We start from the raw sequence: 20,553 nt of genomic DNA, 5'->3' as shown, positions 1-20,553 counted from the left end.
CTGGGCTGCTGACTCACCTCTTCACATTACAGCAGCATGGGACCCCCCCCCCCATTCTCTCTGTCCCTGGTCCTCTTATTTCCTCTTCTTCTCATCCCCCGCCTCTCCTAATCAAGGCAAGGTTACCCAGGAATGCAGGGGAGGTGTGTGTGTGTGTGTGTGTGTGTGTGTGTGTGTGTGTGTGTGTGCATGCGTGTGCGTGCGTGCCGTGCGTGTGTGTTGTGTGTCTAAAGCAGCCTCCTCCACAGCCCCTTGGAACTAAGACAAAAATAATGGCCCTTTTCACATTTCGCAGTCTCTCAGATTAGGCCCTCACTCCACTAGCGTGGACACGTGTCGCGGGACAAAACGCTGCCTGCAGCATAGTGAGGCGGGGGTCTGAGGCGTTTAGTGGGGGTGTTGTTACCACGACGACACTGGCTGGCCGTAGTATATATAGCCTGGAGGGAGAACGATTGCCGGCGGGGCGGATTCGCCATTTGCTCGTGTAGCCGCCGCCCGCCCGCCGCCGTGCCGTGCAAGCCATTTTTCTGGTCCAAAATGAGCCCAATGTCACCGTGACAGTGCTGTGCTGCTCTCCTCTGAGGCCACGGCAGGCCCGGCGGGGGGGCCGGGGCGCATGATGGATGAGTCGCCACGCACACTGCTCTGCTCTCATCCCGGTTTTCCACCCGGCCCGGCCTGCCGGCGTGCAGGGACAACACGCATGCATGTGCAACACGTACAGACGGCACACACACACTCGGTTTCTCTCTCTCACGCATGGACACACATGCCCTACACATGAGAATCGCTGTTGTCGCATGCAAACCTTGTATGTCCAAATCAGTTTGTTTAGTATTTATCATTGTAAAAATGATTTAAAGTAGTGAAAACAGCCGATCTACAAGCACACAGTGTGCTTGTAGATCGGCTGTTTTCACTAGTTTTGTGCGACAGTCTGGTGTGATGAAGCAGAGCTTTACTTTACAAAAAAATACTTGGAGATACAAGGTTTCTGCCGGTACGGTGATGGAATGCACCGGGGCATTCGCTCATGCACACTCAGATGAGCGCTTGTGCGTGCACGCATGCGCTCACCTGTACAGTACACATGCACAAACACAGTCAAAGAAACACAACTTGTGTCGCAACTCGCAAGCTGACTATACACACACACCCCCTATACGTTAATGACACCAAGAAGGCGTGTGGGGACACACGCACAATTGCACTAACACAACATACACGCTACAAATATGCTCATATATATAGCCATCGGGGGCTGCAGACATATGCATGAGCAATTTATTTGTCTCAGCGAGTTACAATTAATCACCGAGATATATAAACACTTGCTGCAGATATTTACAAGACTTGTCATTTACTCACTCACTCACACATACCCACACACACACAAGCACGTGCGCACAAATAGCTGCACACAGAGAGCACACGCCCACGTGTCGTGTACACACACACGTGTATATGCATGCGTGTGCTGTACCCATGCATGTGGGGAGTTCCGCTCGCCACATACATATCTACACACATATGTGTACAGTACTGAATGTACGCACAATTAGTCCCACTCACACACTCACACTCACACACACACAGACACACACACACAGCAGTCATTATGAGCACGGCCCCGGCTAATGCCACAGGATCAATGGCAGATCCCTCTCTCTCTCCCCGTCTCTCTCTCTCTGTCTCTCTGTCGTCCACGCTGTGACCTGAAAGCACATGCACAGCCTGCCCCGCGGCGCTTTCCCCCTCCATGACCGAGCGGCATCCTCCAATAGGGTCCGTGGGTCATCACATCCCTCCACCTCAAAATATCCATACCCCCCTCCCTCTCTCACACACACAAACACACTCCAACACAGTGAACACACACACACACACACACACCAGCTCCCATAGCCCAGCCACCAGCAACACAGCAACTCCCATTCCCCCTATGAAGTAACATCCTCAGTGTTCAATCACACAGTACAGGGTATCAGAGGATCGTCGCCGTCGGATGGAAACCTTGTATGTCCAAAACCGTTTATTTTTTATTATAGAGGGTATGCGCGTGACATCATCATCATACCTGGAAGTTATGCGGGAACGCCTACTGAGTGGCAAAAAATATATATATATACTTTCTGGTCTTGACAGCCCATACATCCAAACAGAATGGATCTGATTGCATTAAACGACGTTACACTACGTTAAACAACGTTAAACTCACTTTGCCACTCGATTTGCCATTCACTTTATGCATGCGCATAAAAATAATAGAGGGTATCGCTATTATTTTAAAAATGGTTTAAAGTAGTGGAAAACAGCGGATCTATATTCTCATAGCTTGTAGATCTGCTATTTTAACTACTTTTGTGCCACACTCTTGATTGATGAAGTGTAGGGCATTGGTTTACGGAAAAGAAACGTACATAGTTGAAATATGGAGATATGAGGTTTCTGCCTGACGATGACGGTACATACAGATGGGTAAATGAACAACTCAGGATGTCACTGTGTGTGCATCAACGTTAAGGAAGATGACACTCAAAATGTAGTCTGTCACAGGCCATTGATTAGCTGCTACAAATCTTAATTAGGGATGTAAATCTGTAGGAATACTTGAATTCACTGATGACATCTGACTACTTGGGAGGCGCTGAAGGTTTTTTGGTGTTTTAGAGTACTTTCACTTCGATATTATAATTCCACTGTGATCTACAGCTAGCGTGTCAACCAAGAAATGTAAAATGATGCGCCTCTCAATCATTTCATGGTACATTTAACCACATGAACCCTAGCATGCTTATTCTGGGAATGTCAGAATAGGTATACATTCGTTCAGATCTGCAAGCTCACAATGCTTCGTAATGTGTTGTGTGCTTGTAGATCAGCTACTTATCACTACTGGCGTACAACAAAGTACAGTATATTGGGTTTTAGGGGTGCATGTAAACCACATTTCTTTCTGCATGCATCTGCAATTTGATGATGGGATATTTTACAGCATTTCACCGTCGCCACTTTATTTACAGCCAGATTACTGTAATCCCATTAAATGTAATCTTTTTTTTTTTTTTGTGGTAATCTCCTCCCCAGCTCTTCATAGGCACATGACAGTGGTCTGCTGCATCCCCATAGCATGGTGTAAACATTTACCTTACATTACCTCATGCTATTTGTGAGAAGAAGACATTAAACTATTGGGATTGCTTGATAAAAAAACGGTCCATTTGACTCCATCTTTACACTCTCAGAGTTAACGGAAAACTGAGGATTTGAGAAATTTGCAGATTAAGGCTGCAACTATAGATTATTTCCTTCCTAAAACATCTGTATATATTTGAGCGGTGCTAACCGCTCCCAGATCTGGCTTTGTCTGTATGTACGCCCCGTCCCGTCCCGCATTGGCCAAGCTTCGCGGGACACTTGAAAATTGAAATTACAGTAACTCATACACTGCTCACATCACACTGGGTGTGATATTATTTTAAGCTTTTTTCGTAAAATTATACATCTATTTCATTTATTGTTTTTAATCGACTGAAACGATTGGATTAACAGCTGCAGCCCTAGTGCAGTGGTTCTCCTTTTCAGGCTGTGACCCCCAAAATAATCATATTTTAACTAGCCGATCTATAAGCTCACAACGCCTTGCGTTGCGAGGCGTTGTGAGCATGTAGATCGTCTATTTTCACAATTTCTGCCTCTAATATTTAACCTGGGGGTCCACGACCCAAAGGTTGAGAACCAGTGCCCTATAGTGCAGATGCAGGTCCATACTGTACATGTTGCCTCTGGTGAACACGGCACACGTACAGCTGAGTGGCCATCCATCACGACCCCGCAGCCACCAGCTGCTACTGTATACGTCTGTCCCCCCCCCCCCCCCCCCCCTGCATACGGTAAGTGCACAGGCCCCCATATAACAGGAGAGAGAGGGGGGAGGGGTTGGAAGGGGACACACTGTAAGAAAAAGGGCCCATAAACATATTCCCCTGGGACGGGGGAAGGGTGACGACAAGTGACAAAAAACAACAACAACATGGTGTTCTGGGAGGGGCGGGGGAGAGAGAGAGAGAGAGAGAGAGAGAGAGAGAGAGAGAGAGAGAGAGAGAGAGAGGGAGAGAGAGAGAGAAGGCTGTCCCCACCTTTAGATTGATGGGGTAACGTTCTGTGCTTGTAGTGTTTTCTTTTTTTTTTCTGTTTTCTTCCCAGCAGCATAATACACATGGGTTTCAGGGATATGATTACTTGTAGTCAAGCCCAGTCTGGGAGTGGATGGAGGGTTGAGTCTAAATATTAGGATTAATGGCCACGCCGTTCACTCTAGTGAAACGTCGCTCGCTTGCAGCTCAAACGCCACGTACAGGCAAACGAGGGAGATGCAAAAGGCCGCTCGGGATAAATCGGGGGCGGGAAAAAAAATCAGTTAGCCTACAATAAATTGAGTGAAAAAAACGTTAATATGAATGATGTCGTAGATGACATTACTTGGGCTGAACTCAACTAGTACGCCTGAATATTGAAAATGTATATGTTTCTAAAGGACGACTTTGTTTTTTTACAACAAGGGTTCATATTTTAGATTGTAATTAGAGAAAAGGAAAAAATTAGTGTTAAAATGTTTTCATTTACCACTTTTGCGATTTTAGTATTTTGATTTCAGTGGTTGGGGGCATGCGTACAAGTAGCTAAATATGTCTTTTTAGACACAATAAGCCGGCAATTTCTTTTTTGTTACTATTTACACCAGCCCCCATAAGTCACATCTGCCCATGAAAGATTGCGTTGCATCTTGTGGAATGGGCTTATTGTGTCTAAAAATACATATTTAGCCACTTGCATGCAAATCAAAATTGTTAAAATCACTAAAATGATAGAAAGAAGTCACTGAAAACATTTTAACACTCATATTTTCTTTTCTCTAATGACTATGACTAATGACTATATTTTAATTTTGTATATAAAATATGAACCCTTGTTGTAGAAAAACAAAGTTGTCCTTTAAATACAGTAAATCTACAGGAAAAAACTAACAGGGCCTTCAAAAACCTACATCAGGCTATGTTAAGCTTGCCATGAGCAGGGCCATGGCAAGCTAATGCGTTCAGATGACAATGTGTGGCGTCATACATCAAAATGTCTGCCCACGAGACAGGACATTTTAAAAGCCTCCTCCCCGTCCCCTCTAGAGACACCACTCTCCACGCTATGAAATCAATCGCGGAGGGTGATTAGCTATGCAGCAGGGGGAGAGCAGAGAGGTCTGGGGAAGGGGGAGGACAATGGAGGAATGAGTAAAAGAGGAAATGGAGGTGAGGGAGGAGAGGAGAAGAGATGTAAGGAGACGACAGGGCCATGGGGTATATAGCTAAATGGAACTAGAGAGCTCTGGGCTTCAGCACAATAACTTCCATTAATAATCAAAAAAGGGGTTCGGGAAGCCGATGCGTTATGATTTCCCTAAAGACATCCCACCCCCATCCAACCCCCACCCCATCTCCTGCAGCACGGTAAACCAGACAAAAGTACGAAACGTCGCTAACTAGCACGTCAATGTAAAGGTCTCCCAATGCACTTCAGTGCACAGGGGTAAGTGACAGGGCTATTGACATAGCTTCAGAAAAAGTACACACAGGCCTATCCATCTTCCACTCATGGGCCCTGTTAGCCTGAGCTAAAAAGCGCTAGCCGGCTCTTGGCGGGCTATGCAGTGTGTACACCATAGGCCAGCCCTAACATCTGCGCAAGGGCCTGTGGCAACAGACAGCATTAAAGGGTGACACAAATACAGAGGGGGAGTGCACGCACTCAATGCGTTTCCTCTTTACACGAGAAGAAAGGAGTCTTCCAGGGCCTTGCTCTGCCGTTCTCCGTGTGCCCTGAATATTCAATGAAAAAGATCTTCCTCCGTCTAATATCTTTCTGAGGACCTTGTAACTGGTATAGTTGGAGGGAAAGGATTATGTCTGGTGTGAGAAAAAGCTAGGAGGCCGGAGGGGCCCATTTGACTTGTTCAGTATGCTGAACAGCAAGGCTGTGTTTCCTATTGTTTGCGGTGTCAGTCAGTGATTTTTATATATATTTATTTTATGGTGGAGGAAACATATGGTTGCTTGTTGGTGGTGGCCATTGCAAACTGAGCACTTTTTTCTTTCCCAGGGACCTTGTCGCTGTGCCCTCTAGGTGTCCTGTAACTGGACACCCCCCGCCGGCCTGGAGGCATCTATCTCTCATACCAAAGGCGAGGTGATCTCTCTGTATTGATCTCGTCACATGGGAAGGGATCCGTCATCTTGATTGGTTTTCTCCAAATCCAAAAGGACAGTGCAAACCCGCACTGGAGCCCTGAAATGTGATCTACTAAAGGGAATCAATTCACTCTGTTCAATTCTTCAGAGTCTTTATGCAAGCACACCGTCTACGTGCCTCTGTGTATCCGCCCGGCCTGCCTATTCACAAACACACACACTCATTAGAAAATTAGGATTGCTCGCGAGTTCAGCCGGATCAATCGCAGAGGCAGGCAAAGCGGCCGACACGCATTGGAGACTTCAGAAGACAGGCATTGATTTCAAGCAAATCTGTCCGGACATCTCCCCATTTCTGGCTCGGTGCACCTTTCCAGAGCTAATGAGCGAGCCGTCTTCATTCTCTGCCGAGTAAGACATTTCTCTTTCATGCCTACTGTCAGGAAACACAGGCGATTCATTACCAGAGAGGTGAGACATGGAGGAGCGATGGACAAGGGGAAGGATGGGAGAGTGAAAAAACAGGGTAAAAGGCAGTATGATGGTTAAGCCCGGGCTTTAAGACAAATAGCTATGTCTCCTAATCCCTTCTGAGCAGCCGTAAGCCTTTCTGTTATCACTCTTTAGAATTGCGCATCCCTTAAATATATTAACGCAGGCCCTAATAAAGCAAGTGTTTTTGCATGACACAGCAGCTACACATACAGTACTGTAGCAGGCAGCCACAGGACGAAAAATACTAATTGCCGTCACATTTAATTGGGCGATATGGTTGTATTATTGCCTCTTTTGTTTTGTCAGTACTGTACAACATTTCAAACAACAATCAACATAAGCTTGGAAATAAGCACAGTGGCCTTAGGATAACTGCATTTCCATGATTCCCCCCCACCCCCACCCTCATATATCCAAAACAAACAGGCACAATGAGAAAGAAACAAACACAACCGCTCACACAATCATCATGACCACATACTTTCTTGGAAGTGGTGCACACCGTATATTCCACACATATACTACATTGCATACATGCCCGCAGATGCACATACATATCAAGAGGATTTGCTGCTCTGTATTAATCAGTATGCTGGTTTACCATGAGCCTCCTGGGACTGCGATCAGCACAACATACGGACATCCTCGCCCCTCAATCAGCCGCGCCAAACCTCAAGCGTGCAGCAGCATCTTCCAGCGCCTGCAACCGCATTGCACTGCTGCAAAGCCCCACTGCCTTTTCTCTACTTTCCTATCATGTCCTCCTCGCCTCTCCTCTCCGAGTCTTTACTTTCCTTTCCTCTCCAACCCTCTTTTCTCCTATCTTGTCCTCTCTTCTCCCAACTGGCCGGGGCTTTTTGAAGCATCATGAATAACTCATAGGATAAAGGATGCACACTGTAAACACTTGGTGGGGGTCACAGCAACAGGACACACAGAGGGCTTGCCTCTGAAGCAGGTAAGTCGGTGAGCGAGGATTTGAAAATGCACACAGAGCCTCTGAGAGATGCGCTGCACAGCTAGCAAGCAGACCTTTCTCAAGGAGCCCTCTGAAAGCAAACTCCAAAAAACAACGTCAACCATGAAATAAATTATTATTGGATGAAGAACAAAAGTGGACAAAACAAACAGGGCAGTCTTTTTTTTTATTCCATTGTAGCTGTTTCTCCAAGTTCAATTTTGATGAAATGCATATACAGTAGATATCTTCCACTTCTTTACTAAACATGGGCTGGCCTTTCTGGTGATCTCTAGGAATGCTAAGGGTCACATTGACAAAGAAGAACCACTGCAACAAGCATTATGTATGTGTGTTCTGTATGTACCTATACAGTATGTGTGTGTGTGTACTGTATGTGGAATTGGTTGTGTATTCTGGACACAGCGCGGTTCAGATGCTTGGTGTTTGCTGAGGCAGCAGATGACTCGTGCTCTCACTCTGCGCCACGCTCAACCTAGGCAGGAGAGACTTAATTGCCTCATTAGCAAAAGGGCCAGCGAGGAGTGGGCCTCTTCCACATTGTTCAATGTCAAGAGTGCATCCAAGAGGAAAGGTTAATAGAGTAAACAGCAACCCCCCACACACCCCCCCTTCATAGGAAAATATTTGTTTGCTAGATTGGGGGAGCAGAGTAGTGGCCAAAAAGCCTTATTTCTCACTCGGCAGTCACAGGATAGAGCATATTTGCGTTAGATTTATCGAAGCATCCCATATTCTGACCCCTCATTGTTCCTTATTTCAGCAGCGCATAACGCAGCTTGCTGTTGTTTTGGTGGTAATTCTTGCTGCAGATTTTCCCTTTCTTTTTCTTTTTTCTTTTAGCTTGGACCTATCTGGAGAGCAGAGTCATCATGCCAACTTTAATTATTTTAAGAGGCCCAGTTTGCAGACACTGCTCTTTCCTCCTCCACAGCAACTCTGAACCTCAGACAGTATATCAAGCCAAATGCTAACACTCTTGATTTCCTCTTGCAAAAAAAGAAAAGAAGAAAAAGAGACACAACGTAAAAAATTATGTCTGCTGCTAGGAGAAAATGCCAGGTCCAAAAAAACATCATATTTAATATTTTAAGAGACACATCATGCAAGGAATTTGGTTGTGCCTTGAACTCCAAACAGCACGATCCATTTATGCAAATATAAGAAACTGTTCATTGGTGTGTCATCCATAATAAGACAAATCCATACACTGGTATGACAGTTTGGACAAAGGCTTCTAACCGTGACAGACATTTTGACTGCTGTCCTAAGCTCTTGTGTGGGTAGGAAAATACTACATTAAGCGCAAGGATAAACAAGTGAGGGGGCAGACAGACATACTCTGTATGAAAGGCAAAGGATGACTAAACAATGGAGACAGACAACCAAAGGGGGAAAGAATGGTAGCATCTGCAGTGAACGTAGCTGGGAGCTGAGTCCGGGAAGTCGATGGCATCAATTTGCCACTCCCCAGGGCACACTACAGTACGGCAAAGTACAGTGAGTCTGCACCAGCACAGAAGCACCACCACTACCCCAGGGCTGCAGTATGTGTTTAGTGTGCAGCCATGTGCACGCATGACTGAGGCAACCTTCACTTTCATGTCTACACAAAGGTAGTGCCTTTACTTTCAGGCTCTCAGAACGTATGTCACGAATGCTCTTTGGCAGCGCATTATACCCAGTGTTGTAAGGTAAAATTTTAATGTCCACAGGTGCTTCACAGGCTGTAGAATACACTACAAGTACTGCAAGGCACTTTGTGATAAAGCTAGCGACATAAAAAAAGAAGTAAAGCTACACATCTGCATGGCCAGCATAGCGGAAAGGCTCCATTTCATCAACAAGTCGAGTCTAACGACTCGTAAAAAACAAAGGTGGTGGTGCCATCTGTTCTGAACCACTTTCTCGGGAAAACGGAAAGGGGGGAGGGAGGGCAAATGGAAAAAAAGGCTGTCTTAGTGTGGACAGTAGGCTATACTGTACTCTCAACACAGCCTAACCACCTGAATAAGTGACTTTATCTCCTATGCAAACGTCCATAGAGCGCATCTGCCTTTCAGGCTCTTAGCGGTTGCCAAGAGATGTGGCAGAAGCACGCTTGTGACCCGAGGGTCTCCAGTTTGAGTCCCTAGACCGGCAAGGACAATCTGGGAGGGGGGAGGGAATGACAAATGATCTTTCCTTACTAAAGAACTACAAGGTGACTTTGGACGAGTCACCCAAAAAAATAAAACCCTACACAATGCCTCCTGTATGCTCCAGTGGAGTGCCTCAGTGGCCAACAGAACACTGTGGTTGTACTGGGCAGCTCCCAGGTGACAAAGTGTGTAACAGCGCAGTATTAGTGTGAAGCAGGGCACTGTTGTAAAACTGCATCCGTGTGCAGCTTTTTTTTACAACTATTTAAAAATTGTCCGGGCGGAATGTTAATGTGGCAGATTGTGGCACGCTGCGGACTACAGTGCAATCAGTGGGATTTACACACTTAATTGTGGACGGCCCAGCGATTGATCAGTGATATCCAGTTTGCAATGTTTTCGCTGCGGTATGAACAGCCAAATGGCCAGCATTGTGGTTGGATAATTAAGCCATCCATCACACAACAGTCACTAGTAGAGAGAGCTTTTGTCTGGCAGTTACAGTGGAACCTAAATATTGCATTATAGAGTTCCAACTTCCAACTGAAGAGCAATTAAACGAACTAAAATCTTGTTGACCATTTGTTGTATAAAAATAATCAATCGACAAGATTTTACCCCTTTTTCTCCCCAATTTAGTGGTTATGCCAATTAATTCCTCCCCCACACACATCTGTTTTGTCACTGCTGTCATATTCTACTGACTGACCTGCCAGTGAGGAGCCCCCACCAGGAGGACGTAGAGCCTTCGTCCTACTCCTCCCGCCCAACACTCCCCACTGACAGGTTGCCGCCCCCAGCCCGTAGGAGTACATGCAGCGACAAATATAACCCTCCCCACCCGTCTTGACTCCCCCAATTGTGTTCGCATAGACGTCCGACTAAGCCGGATGCACCATGGTGGATTATGAACACACAACCTCCGTGGTAGTGGGCAGGGACTTACCAATGCTCCAGTTTTTATTATTATTATTACTTGCTCCACCTTTCTGTCACCCTCAATATGGAACACGGTCAGACAGATGGCTGAGTACTAACTTCAAAGAGGGTACGCTACGGCTAAAGGAAAAAGTAGAGGCAATCTTCCAGGTGTTGTTCGGGTCTATAGTGCAGGTAACGGCTCTGCTTTCAACCACTCTAATCAATGGCCACCAAACACCCACCTCCCCCCCTGACCAGACACCATCCATCTTCAGATCTTACCAGGCCGCGTGGTGACGACCAAAGAGGCAGAAGATAAATGTCTGAGGGAGGCAGTAGGGTCTCCTCTGATTAAAGGCACCAACGCTTTGGGGGGAGAGTGGTGAAGAGGTGAGGAAATGGAGTGAGACAATGGAGCATGCAGGGTTCAAAACAACTAATGGAGTGTCCTACTAGCTGGGCTAATAGACTGTTTCAAATTGAAAGGAACAGCGGGCGTCTAAATAGAGCGACGTGGAACATTTCCTCCCGTTCATTCAGTCACTGCACATGGTGGAGGGGGGACTAAACAACCTCCTGGGTTTGCTTGTTGTCTGGTGCAACTGGCTTTTGCACCGTAAGTGTTTTGTCTTTTATCTATAATCAATTGCATGAATTGAATTACAACTGAATGTCATGTAGGAGGAAAACAAAGTCAATGTTTAGTGCATTAGAGTCATCTCTGTGCAAAGGAAAAAGAAGCACATTGCAGGAACGTAACGGCCACTCCTCAAGATTTACGAGAATGCTGTAGCAAGGTTCCCTGTACTAGCTGTAAACCGTATTCCCCGGCTGATTCCTACTTGGACATGATAATCCATAATCACTTGGTGAAATGAGCAACCACACAGGCTTGGGGTCTGGCAGGTGCACACTCATACATTAAGTAATTAGTATTACACCGTAAAATTAACCCCTTAAACCCTCTATTCTTAGGAAACACACACACACACACACACACACACACACACACACACACACACACACACACACACACACACACACACACACACACACACACACACACACACACACACAATACACACAATACACACAGACACACACCCTGTATATTTTGGGTCATTGATGTAGCAATATGTTAAGCTGCTTGAAACTGACAAAAATACATGAAAAGAATACCTCAACATTATGGGGATTTGGATTTCGGAGCTGTTTATTCTCCTGTTTTGCACAGGAGCTTGCAAAACAGGGAGATAGATATACCTTGTTTTGAAGACATAGAACACAGATCAAAAGCATGTTCTGCAAAGAGAAGACAAGCGTGCCATCTTTATTCCACGCTGCCAGTTCCCACTAAGGCAGAGAATGCTTGAAAGGACTAAAACAAGGTTTGGAACCTTCACAGAGACGATAGCATCTTGAGCACTGAGGGATAAACAGATGATTTTAAAATGGGAACTTTCGGATCCAGCGTGAATTTTGATCATCTCTCGCTTTCAGAGCTTGTAGAGCACTCGTCCTTTTGACAGATGATTTCTCCATTCCCTGCAATGTCAATAAGCTGCAGAGCTCTAACATGGAGAGAGAACTTCAATGGGATGAATCAATGGGAGACGGTTCCTCCATGCTAAGCCTCCATCGAGGGTGTACTTTAAGGTAACAGCGCTTATCAGGGTCGTTTCGGTTGCCCTTTGATGTCAGCGATGTCTTCATTAAACAATCACAGACCGCCATTAAAATGTTTACGATCGCTAACGGTACATTGCTTAAGGTTGTCAAAATAGTTTAAAGAGAGAAAAAAGCTCTATTCGCCCTTGCGCCAATGACTTTCACGGTTATTTACCGCTGTAAATTGTGCAGAAATCCTCCCTTTTGCTAGGAAATGGCCGTGGCTGTGGAGATTACAGTGAACCGTAAGTGGCTGCGGGGGCTTCAACCTGGCTTATCACCAGCCCAGGATAAAACGGGCAAACATAGCAGTTTCTTCAGGAAAAGACTATACAACTGTATGTCTTTCGCTTGCCTGATGTTTGCTAACTAAGTAGCCTGATATATTTAAAAAGAGACATCCTCTGAATTCATGGCACGTATCAATCACAGTCCATGTGCATGCATTTCAAAATCACTAATAGGCTATATCTTTCCAATTACTGTATGTATTGGATTTATTCCTAATTAGAAAAATACCCAATTATCAGCACAAGGGAGTGGCCCGATGAGATGTCAAGGATTTGATCATTCCGTATGAGGCATTTTATTATGGTGTGGTCTTCTTTACGATAACGTTCACATCGTCAGTCTACTTTGTTGTTGTCTCTTTTGCATGCATGCATGTGTAGGCCTACGTGTGCAAGCACCTTTGTGCGGTGCGTGTGCACATGCACATGCACGTTGAAAAGTGTGTATATTTCACCCCCGCACAACATATGCTGATTGTCGCATGTATCGATGCAACAGATGTTGTTGCTGACACATGAGGACGTGTTGTGTGTTTAGAATGACACATTAGGGGCAGTCTGGTGGCTCAGCAAGCTAGTGAGGATCACATAATATGTACATAAATGTAAATATACTGTAGGCACGGAACTATACGTCCTGGATCATATCATATACTGTACACATCTATATCCTGTCTCACATCATATACTGTATACTGTACTATGAACACATCCTGGCGCATATCATATACTGTATGCACAGAACCTACATCCTGGCTTATGAGCTGTGTCACATCTCGAGGCTGTCTCCTGCCCTGTCATTCCTGTCCACTGTAGCCTACTGAAATGGAAAATAAACAGCAGAATAGCTGTAACAATTGAAGAAAATGATAGTTTTTTATGTTTGGCAAAATTGTGCTGCGCTTATGTGCGCGTGTGTGTTTTGTGTGTGTGTGTGTGTCTGTAGGGTGAGCATGTGGCTCCAGTTAATATGAATGTGAGCCTCTCCAGAACATCTGTCAAAGATTAGCCGTAAAGTGAAATAGGCAGTTCCTGTTCGTATGTTCCAAAATAATCTGGCAGTAATTTTCCCAGTGAAGGATGAAAAGGGGGGAGGGTTTACAGGTCAGAAACACTACACAAGCCCGGCTCTGTCTGGGCTGGTGTCTCTTTGTGTTTTATGACATGAAAGTCACACAAAAAAACAAAACATCAATGACCTCACTAACACTGTAAGCCTACATTTTTACTCACATGTTGCCGTTATACTTTCAAATCTGGATTGTTATTGTAGTTAAAGAATTGACCCCTATGCTTAATTTGTTGCATGACACCAGTACACACCAAATATATCCAATCTAAAATCTCACAACGCATCACAGCAGCACAATGTGTGAGCTTGTAGGTCTGCTATTTTTGGGATATGACGCAACAAATTATGAATCAAACTATATACCCTCAGAGTTAAATTACTTTAACACTCTGGACATTGTCACGAAAGCTGGATAGGAATATGCTCAAACTAATCTGAGATCTTTCAAATTGCTTCCTCCCTCCAGACTGTTCTTTGCTCATCCTAATGGCTGGGAATCAAGTTTTCCGAACAGTTCCTCCGTGGATCAACTTGGAGCGGTGATGCGGTAGAGAAAATAAATATGGTCTCACAGTGATCATTCCTGACAGTATGGGATTCAAGAACTTATCAAGAACGCAGCAAGTGACAGGCAAAAAAAAAAAAAAAGATTTTATCAAGCAAACATTGTGGCAAAAGAATATGAATTATTTGCAAAACGTTGAAATATATAACTTCAGCTCGCCACTTGTGACCTTGACTCAAACCTTGGGTGTCTGTCTTTTCCCCAATTCTCTTACATGCTGCTATTCATGGTGAGAAAACAGATGAAGAAAGACAGAGACGGACATAGACAGAGAGAGAGAGAGAAAACAGAGAGTGGGGGGGGGGGGGGGGGTGTACAAAACAGGTACACTTTGTCTCCAAGTCCCTCTCACTTCCGAGCACGGCATGCGGCTGGCAGAAACAGGATGAAAGGACCTTGTGACTAAAAGCATACACAATCAATGAAACATGAAGGTCCAGAAAAAAGGACGAGGCTGTTACCTGGGAAAACACACTGACATTCAAAGGCCAAACACATCACAAGAAAAGTGCTTGAATGGCAAATCACAGCGCGTGTGTGTGTGTGTGTGTGTGTGTGTGTGTGTGTGTGTGTGTGTGTGTGTGTGTGTGTGTGTGTGCGTGTGCGCATGCATGCATGCGTGTTACCGATGTGTTAATCGTTTTGAGGACATTTGGGCCTCTGCCTTCATCTTTTAGGCCTACTAATTCACCCCTTTTGCATTCCTGTGTGCTGTGCCCTTGCTGAGCCATTCAGAATGGGTTGTTTTGCTACAAGTAATACAGCCCACCCCTGAATGGAAATCCTATCTCCTCTGTCTTGGGACTGTGTGTGAAAACGCTGACACTACAGGTTCAACGTAAGTCATGCGCCTATCTTATGGCACACTGCATCAGGCAAAGTGCTACTGGTCACAACAGTGTATCAACGCCTATTTATTTTATGTAAAGAGACATGGATAGTCCTGTGTTCATGTCAGGCCGACGCGGAAACTTATAGTTGAATCTCTTGCATGTGGTGTCATCAACTGATAGATCTCTTTTCCTTTATTGCACGTGGCTACTGGCTATTAAGGTGATTACAATTTTGCCAAGTCATCTGAAGGGTATTTCAACAGTGGTTCCAGAACCAAGTCTTCTTAATTCAAATTCATATTGATTGATGACTGTGTGCAAGCCTGTCAAAGCTATCTAACGAAACTGCCAAAAGTGTTAAATACTGTGCAATTTTGGGTCTCACATATCAAATGTGCCAAATTCTCCGCCTGTGCTCTAAAATACCAGTAATTTCCACACACACAAATATGCTTATGAGATGCCAAATAATGAGCCAGAGGAACCAATCAGTGAGAGAGAGTGAGAAAAAAAGAACGAAATACACTTAATTTGTGGTAACTTGATGTCAAATATCAAAATGGCTGCATACAAGTGGATTTGTCAGAACTCTGTGGCTATGGTGTGTGTGTGTGTGTGTGTGTGTGTGTGTGTGTGTGTGTGTGTGTGTGTGTGTGTGTGTGTGTGCATGTGCGTGCGTGTGTGGGTCAGGGGCAACCACATCAAGATGTCACTTCATAACCTCTGGCTCCAGAGGCTCCTGTCATCTTCACATTTCCGAGATCCTCTGCCTTACCCCGGCAGACATGCTAAATATAGAATGGGGGCAGAATTTCTGTTTAGAGCCACTGCTCTCCTTATCTCCATCTAAGCGCTAACATGCATGGCTAGGCACAAGCACGCACTGACACTTCTAGCCATACACGTATGCACATAATGCATGCATGCACGCGCGAGCGAGCACACACACACACACACACACACACACACACACACACACACACACACACACACACACACACACACACACACACACACACACACACACACACACACACACCGTATACTGTAGGTGATATGCACAAACAAAATCATTATATAAAATCCTGCACAATGTAACCAAACGGACCAGTAATGGATACACTAACACTAAGGAATTCACTCACAAGCACATTGTTTCCTGTAAATTGTCTTGACGTGCTGTTTCCCCATGGTCACTGGAATCTTTCATAACCTCAAAGAATGGCCATAACAGCTCAAGCAACCATTCAGCTCAAATGACAATGAGGGTGTGGTTGGTTGGAATCCCAGATTGAAAGGCTAGTCATTTTTTCCTATTACATTTCTGCCAAGTGACTTATAGTGCATTATTACTTCCTGGACAGCCACTCAGCCACGCACTTAAATCCTAACAAGACCCCCACCCCCTCCAAAACAACATCTAAATGCTGGCACAAAGAGAGCCTGGCAATCCATCAATAGGCTCCTTTACTTAGGTGAGTCTTAACACTGCTCCAAACCGTTATCAAGTCACTGTTTGTCTTTGTTCTGGGTTTCTTACTTCTTAAGGACCAAACTACAAATGGGGTTAAGGAATTCTCTGTGGCAGTTAATTGTGGTACTTATCTGAAATGGGAACGGTGGATATTACATCTCCGGCAGATATTAAATTAAGAAGACTTGCAAGGCCAAATCCAAATAAAAGGAAATGAGACCCTATTAATGACTATTGATTCTTTTTACAATAAAACAGCCACTTCCTCTCTTTACTTGGCCTCTGTGTTGATCTAGAATTAATACAGGCCATAACTTTGGAAAGAAATGTCCTTTAGCCTGCATAGCACTGCAGCCCAGCTAAGGAGCTACATATCTCCTCTGGCCAGGTCCAGACTCCTCCTCTGGGCTGGGTGACTGGAAGAAATTTATGTCCACACTTAAGAGGGCCAACCAATTGTAATTGTTGTGGATTTTGAACCCTGTCAGACCAAAATTACGGCTCCCAACTGTCTGACACAAATGCTTTAATCCATTTCATAGATGATGTGATAGAGCTTGAAACTCACAGGAGAATGGGGGGAAAGAATGTCTTTCCATGGCAAAAATTAAGGCATATAAAGAAAAGCCAATTCCATTTGATTAAGGTTTAATTTGAGAAAGAAATGCCATTATCAACAATGCGTGCTGTACCCTAATGAAGTGTGAATTGAGCCCTACTGCCAAAACACTATCGCTCAATTTACTCAGGTATCAAACAACTACTCTTTTTGATACTTCATTTTAGTTAATTGTGGCATTTTACTTATTTTTTTCCCCCATATGTGCTGTGAAAAGCACTTTGTAGACTGTTTTTAGAAGAGCTATTGAGATAAATGTATCATTATGTAGTATTACAGCTGACAAGCCTGACATTAGGTAATTTGAGAGAAATGTACTGTGTAGTACACATACTGTAAAGTCCTCACTGTTAATTTAACTCTGGTATACTAAATAGACCTGTGTTTACACCAGCTATTAAATTATCACTAAGGATTTTACTATGTATAGTACAATTATCAATACCATTATTTTTCTCAGCATCACCATCATCATCATCAGTATAATCAATGTAATTGCCCTTATCAACAGTAAAACACTGATAAGGAAGCTTAATGTTTTGACTTCACCAAACACAAAACTGACAAAAAAAGTCCACAATACTGTAGCTCTGTCAGTCATGGATTCAATGCCCATCGTCTTTTGCTCAATGCATGAATGAATGTGCTCTGAGAAAAATGACAAACCAATGCACTGCCTGAGAAACAGGCAGGATCATATCACAGCGTGTTGCGCAACGACATTGATTTTCTTTTTCCTGATGCATTGTTGATCAGTGTCTGCATTGGCTGACCTTCAACCTCACATGACACCACAATATTAAGCTAAATGTCTTTGCCTAATAGCCCTATAGCTTATAGCCTGCTGATTAGCACTTGAAATCATAATTTGACACATAGGCCCAGTGGTGGAAAAAGTACTCAAATTATTTACTTAAGTAAAAGTATAATATACTGCAATATAGAAATACTCTGTTACAACTAAAAGTATGTAATTCAATTCAAAATATACTTGCCTTTAGTAAAAATTATAAAAGTATTGGCATCAAAATGCACTCAAATGGCCAAAATGTATAGAGCCTACTGTATAAGGTTGAAGTGTTGAGTGTATGTTATTGTTTTGTAATAATAATCTACAAAGTAACTAGGCCTAGTAGGCCTAAGTAGTAACTAAACTAAGTTTTCAAGAACATGTAGTGGAGTAATAGCCTAACAGTAGGCCTACAATATTTGGATTCGAGATGTTGTGGCGTAGAAGTAGAAGTATTGTACATTGGAAATTGTAAAGTACAAATACCTACACATTGTACTTGAGCACAGTACTTAAGTAAATGTAATTAGTTACTTTTTACACCACTGCATAGGACAACAACAAAAACACACTGCAAAAACAAAACACACACACAAGGCACAAGTGGTGAGTTTAGTAGGCTGCCTGCTACCATCACTCCAAGTCACAGTTCTGAGAGTGTCAGAAACAAACCAAAGCAGATGTGCCCGCTATAGTCCTGGTCTGGATGCTTACATTACACCTCTGACTGACTTTCATCTCTGTCTCTCTTTCATCATCAGGCATCTATTAAAAACACCAACTCCTCCCCACGCCCAACGGTGACAGAACAAATTTAGGATTCGCACTTGGCGAAGCAGCCGTTGCAATCTGTCCGTATGTAGACAAAGGAAGGTTGTTTGACAGCATTCAAACATTCATTTTATTCCTCCATTGCAAGTGAAATGCTGGCGGCCTTCATGAAAACACTAAACATGTGTTTTCAATTTTCTTTTCAGGCATAATTAAAGACCCAACCCGTGATTCAAACGTAAACATTGGTGTAACCCGTCCCTATACTGCCAAAAAAACGTGCACACATCCGTATACGTTCTCAAGTTGACTGACAAGAGGCTTTTTGTTGAGCCACAATTCATGCAACACGGGATATTTACAATCTACTTTATTTTAAGGAATTATTATAGGCCAATTAAGGAGTTGTAGGCGAACATCAACTGTATTTTGAAGCACTGTGTGAAAATAATTATAAATTTAGCATGGACAAAAACATGTCGATCGAGGATTTCAAGGGAGGAGCCCTTCTTTAATTAACTGAACTTTTATCTTTAAAATGTGTCTCAATAGGCTACACAAGCAGCTATAATTAGCGCAGTCTCGTTCTTGAAAATGATGTCTGACTTATAGCCTAGGCTATTCATTATTCAAATGTGTCTTCGCAAGGCAATTTCTTAATTTCAGCCTTTGTATACATAAAAAGAGGAAAAGTCTGCGGATCGAAATTCTGACATCATACTGTATCAAATATTTGTTACCATGATAGCCAGAAATGAAATACAAAAATATAAATTAGCCTACACACCTTAAAATAAAAAAAAATAAAAATATTGTGACTGAAACAGACAAACAAAAATAACGTTCTTCGTCTTCAATCACAAAATAGACAATCTTATCGTTCAATTGGATTCTTTTTGAATTTTTAATGAACGAGAACTCACCCAGAAACAAAGAGCTGAATGTTGCAGACATCATCATCATCACGGCAGCCGACACGACTTGAAATCCCATGCAGAGAGTGGAAGCTCGGAAACAATGCAACGCTCACTCAGACTACCTTCACATGCATTCGGGTGACCTGCAGGCACGATGGAGCGGCACAGCACAGACACCACCAGCGATCGAGGAGAGAGAGAGACGCGAGAAGAGGATTGTTCATTGAGCAGGAGCAGCAGAGTCCAAGGACATCATATCTTTCACAGCATTGTTAGGCTGTGTATCTTCTAGGAACGTGGCTCTCCCTTATCGTCATTTTCACCATGCGATGCTTGCTTATTGGCATCAAATCAAAGTTCCTTCCTTTGCTTGTCTGGCGTGGCGTGGGACGTGTGCCTCTCAGGTTCCCTGCATATGTGTGTGCGTGCGTGTGTGTGACTGTGTGACTGTGTGTGTGAGTGTGTATGTGAGGGTGTGTGTCCGTCGTCGCTGTGAGCAGCAGACTGTCTCCTCCTCCGCTGCACAAATACGAGAGAGAGAGAGAGAGAGAGAGAGAGAGAGAGAGAGAGAGAGAGAGAGAGAGACAGAGAGAGAGAGAGAGAGAGAGAGAGAGGGAGGAGAGGGAGAGAGGAGGGGAAGAGGTGGATGGATGCGGGATGCTGAAGGATGGAGACCTCTAGAGTCTGAGGTTCTTACACCATTGGTTCTCAAAGTGGGGTCAGGGGACCCCAGGGGTCCTTGAGAGAGTCCCAAGGGGTCCCCAGCTATATAT

General features: G+C 44.1%; 1 protein-coding gene across 1 annotated transcript in view; it reads right to left on the bottom strand.

Annotated features, from left to right (window-relative positions):
• Positions 1-19,856, bottom strand: part of LOC308289655 (CXADR-like membrane protein) — a gene marked incomplete at both ends in the record, with an annotated part of 96,652 nt that extends 76,796 nt beyond the window's left edge. The window contains one exon of the mRNA XM_080731399.1: positions 19,787-19,856. Within this exon, the coding sequence (XP_080587525.1) occupies positions 19,787-19,856 (70 nt within the window). The remainder of the gene's footprint in view (positions 1-19,786) is intronic.
• Positions 19,857-20,553: the final 697 nt, after the last annotated feature.

This window comes from Nannobrachium achirus (assembly GCF_963921795.1).
Source record: "Nannobrachium achirus genome assembly, chromosome: 8".
NCBI lineage: Eukaryota > Metazoa > Chordata > Actinopteri > Myctophiformes > Myctophidae > Nannobrachium > Nannobrachium achirus.
The sequence above is the reverse complement of the archived record's forward strand: the minus strand, read 5'-3'. Positions and strand labels throughout refer to the sequence as shown.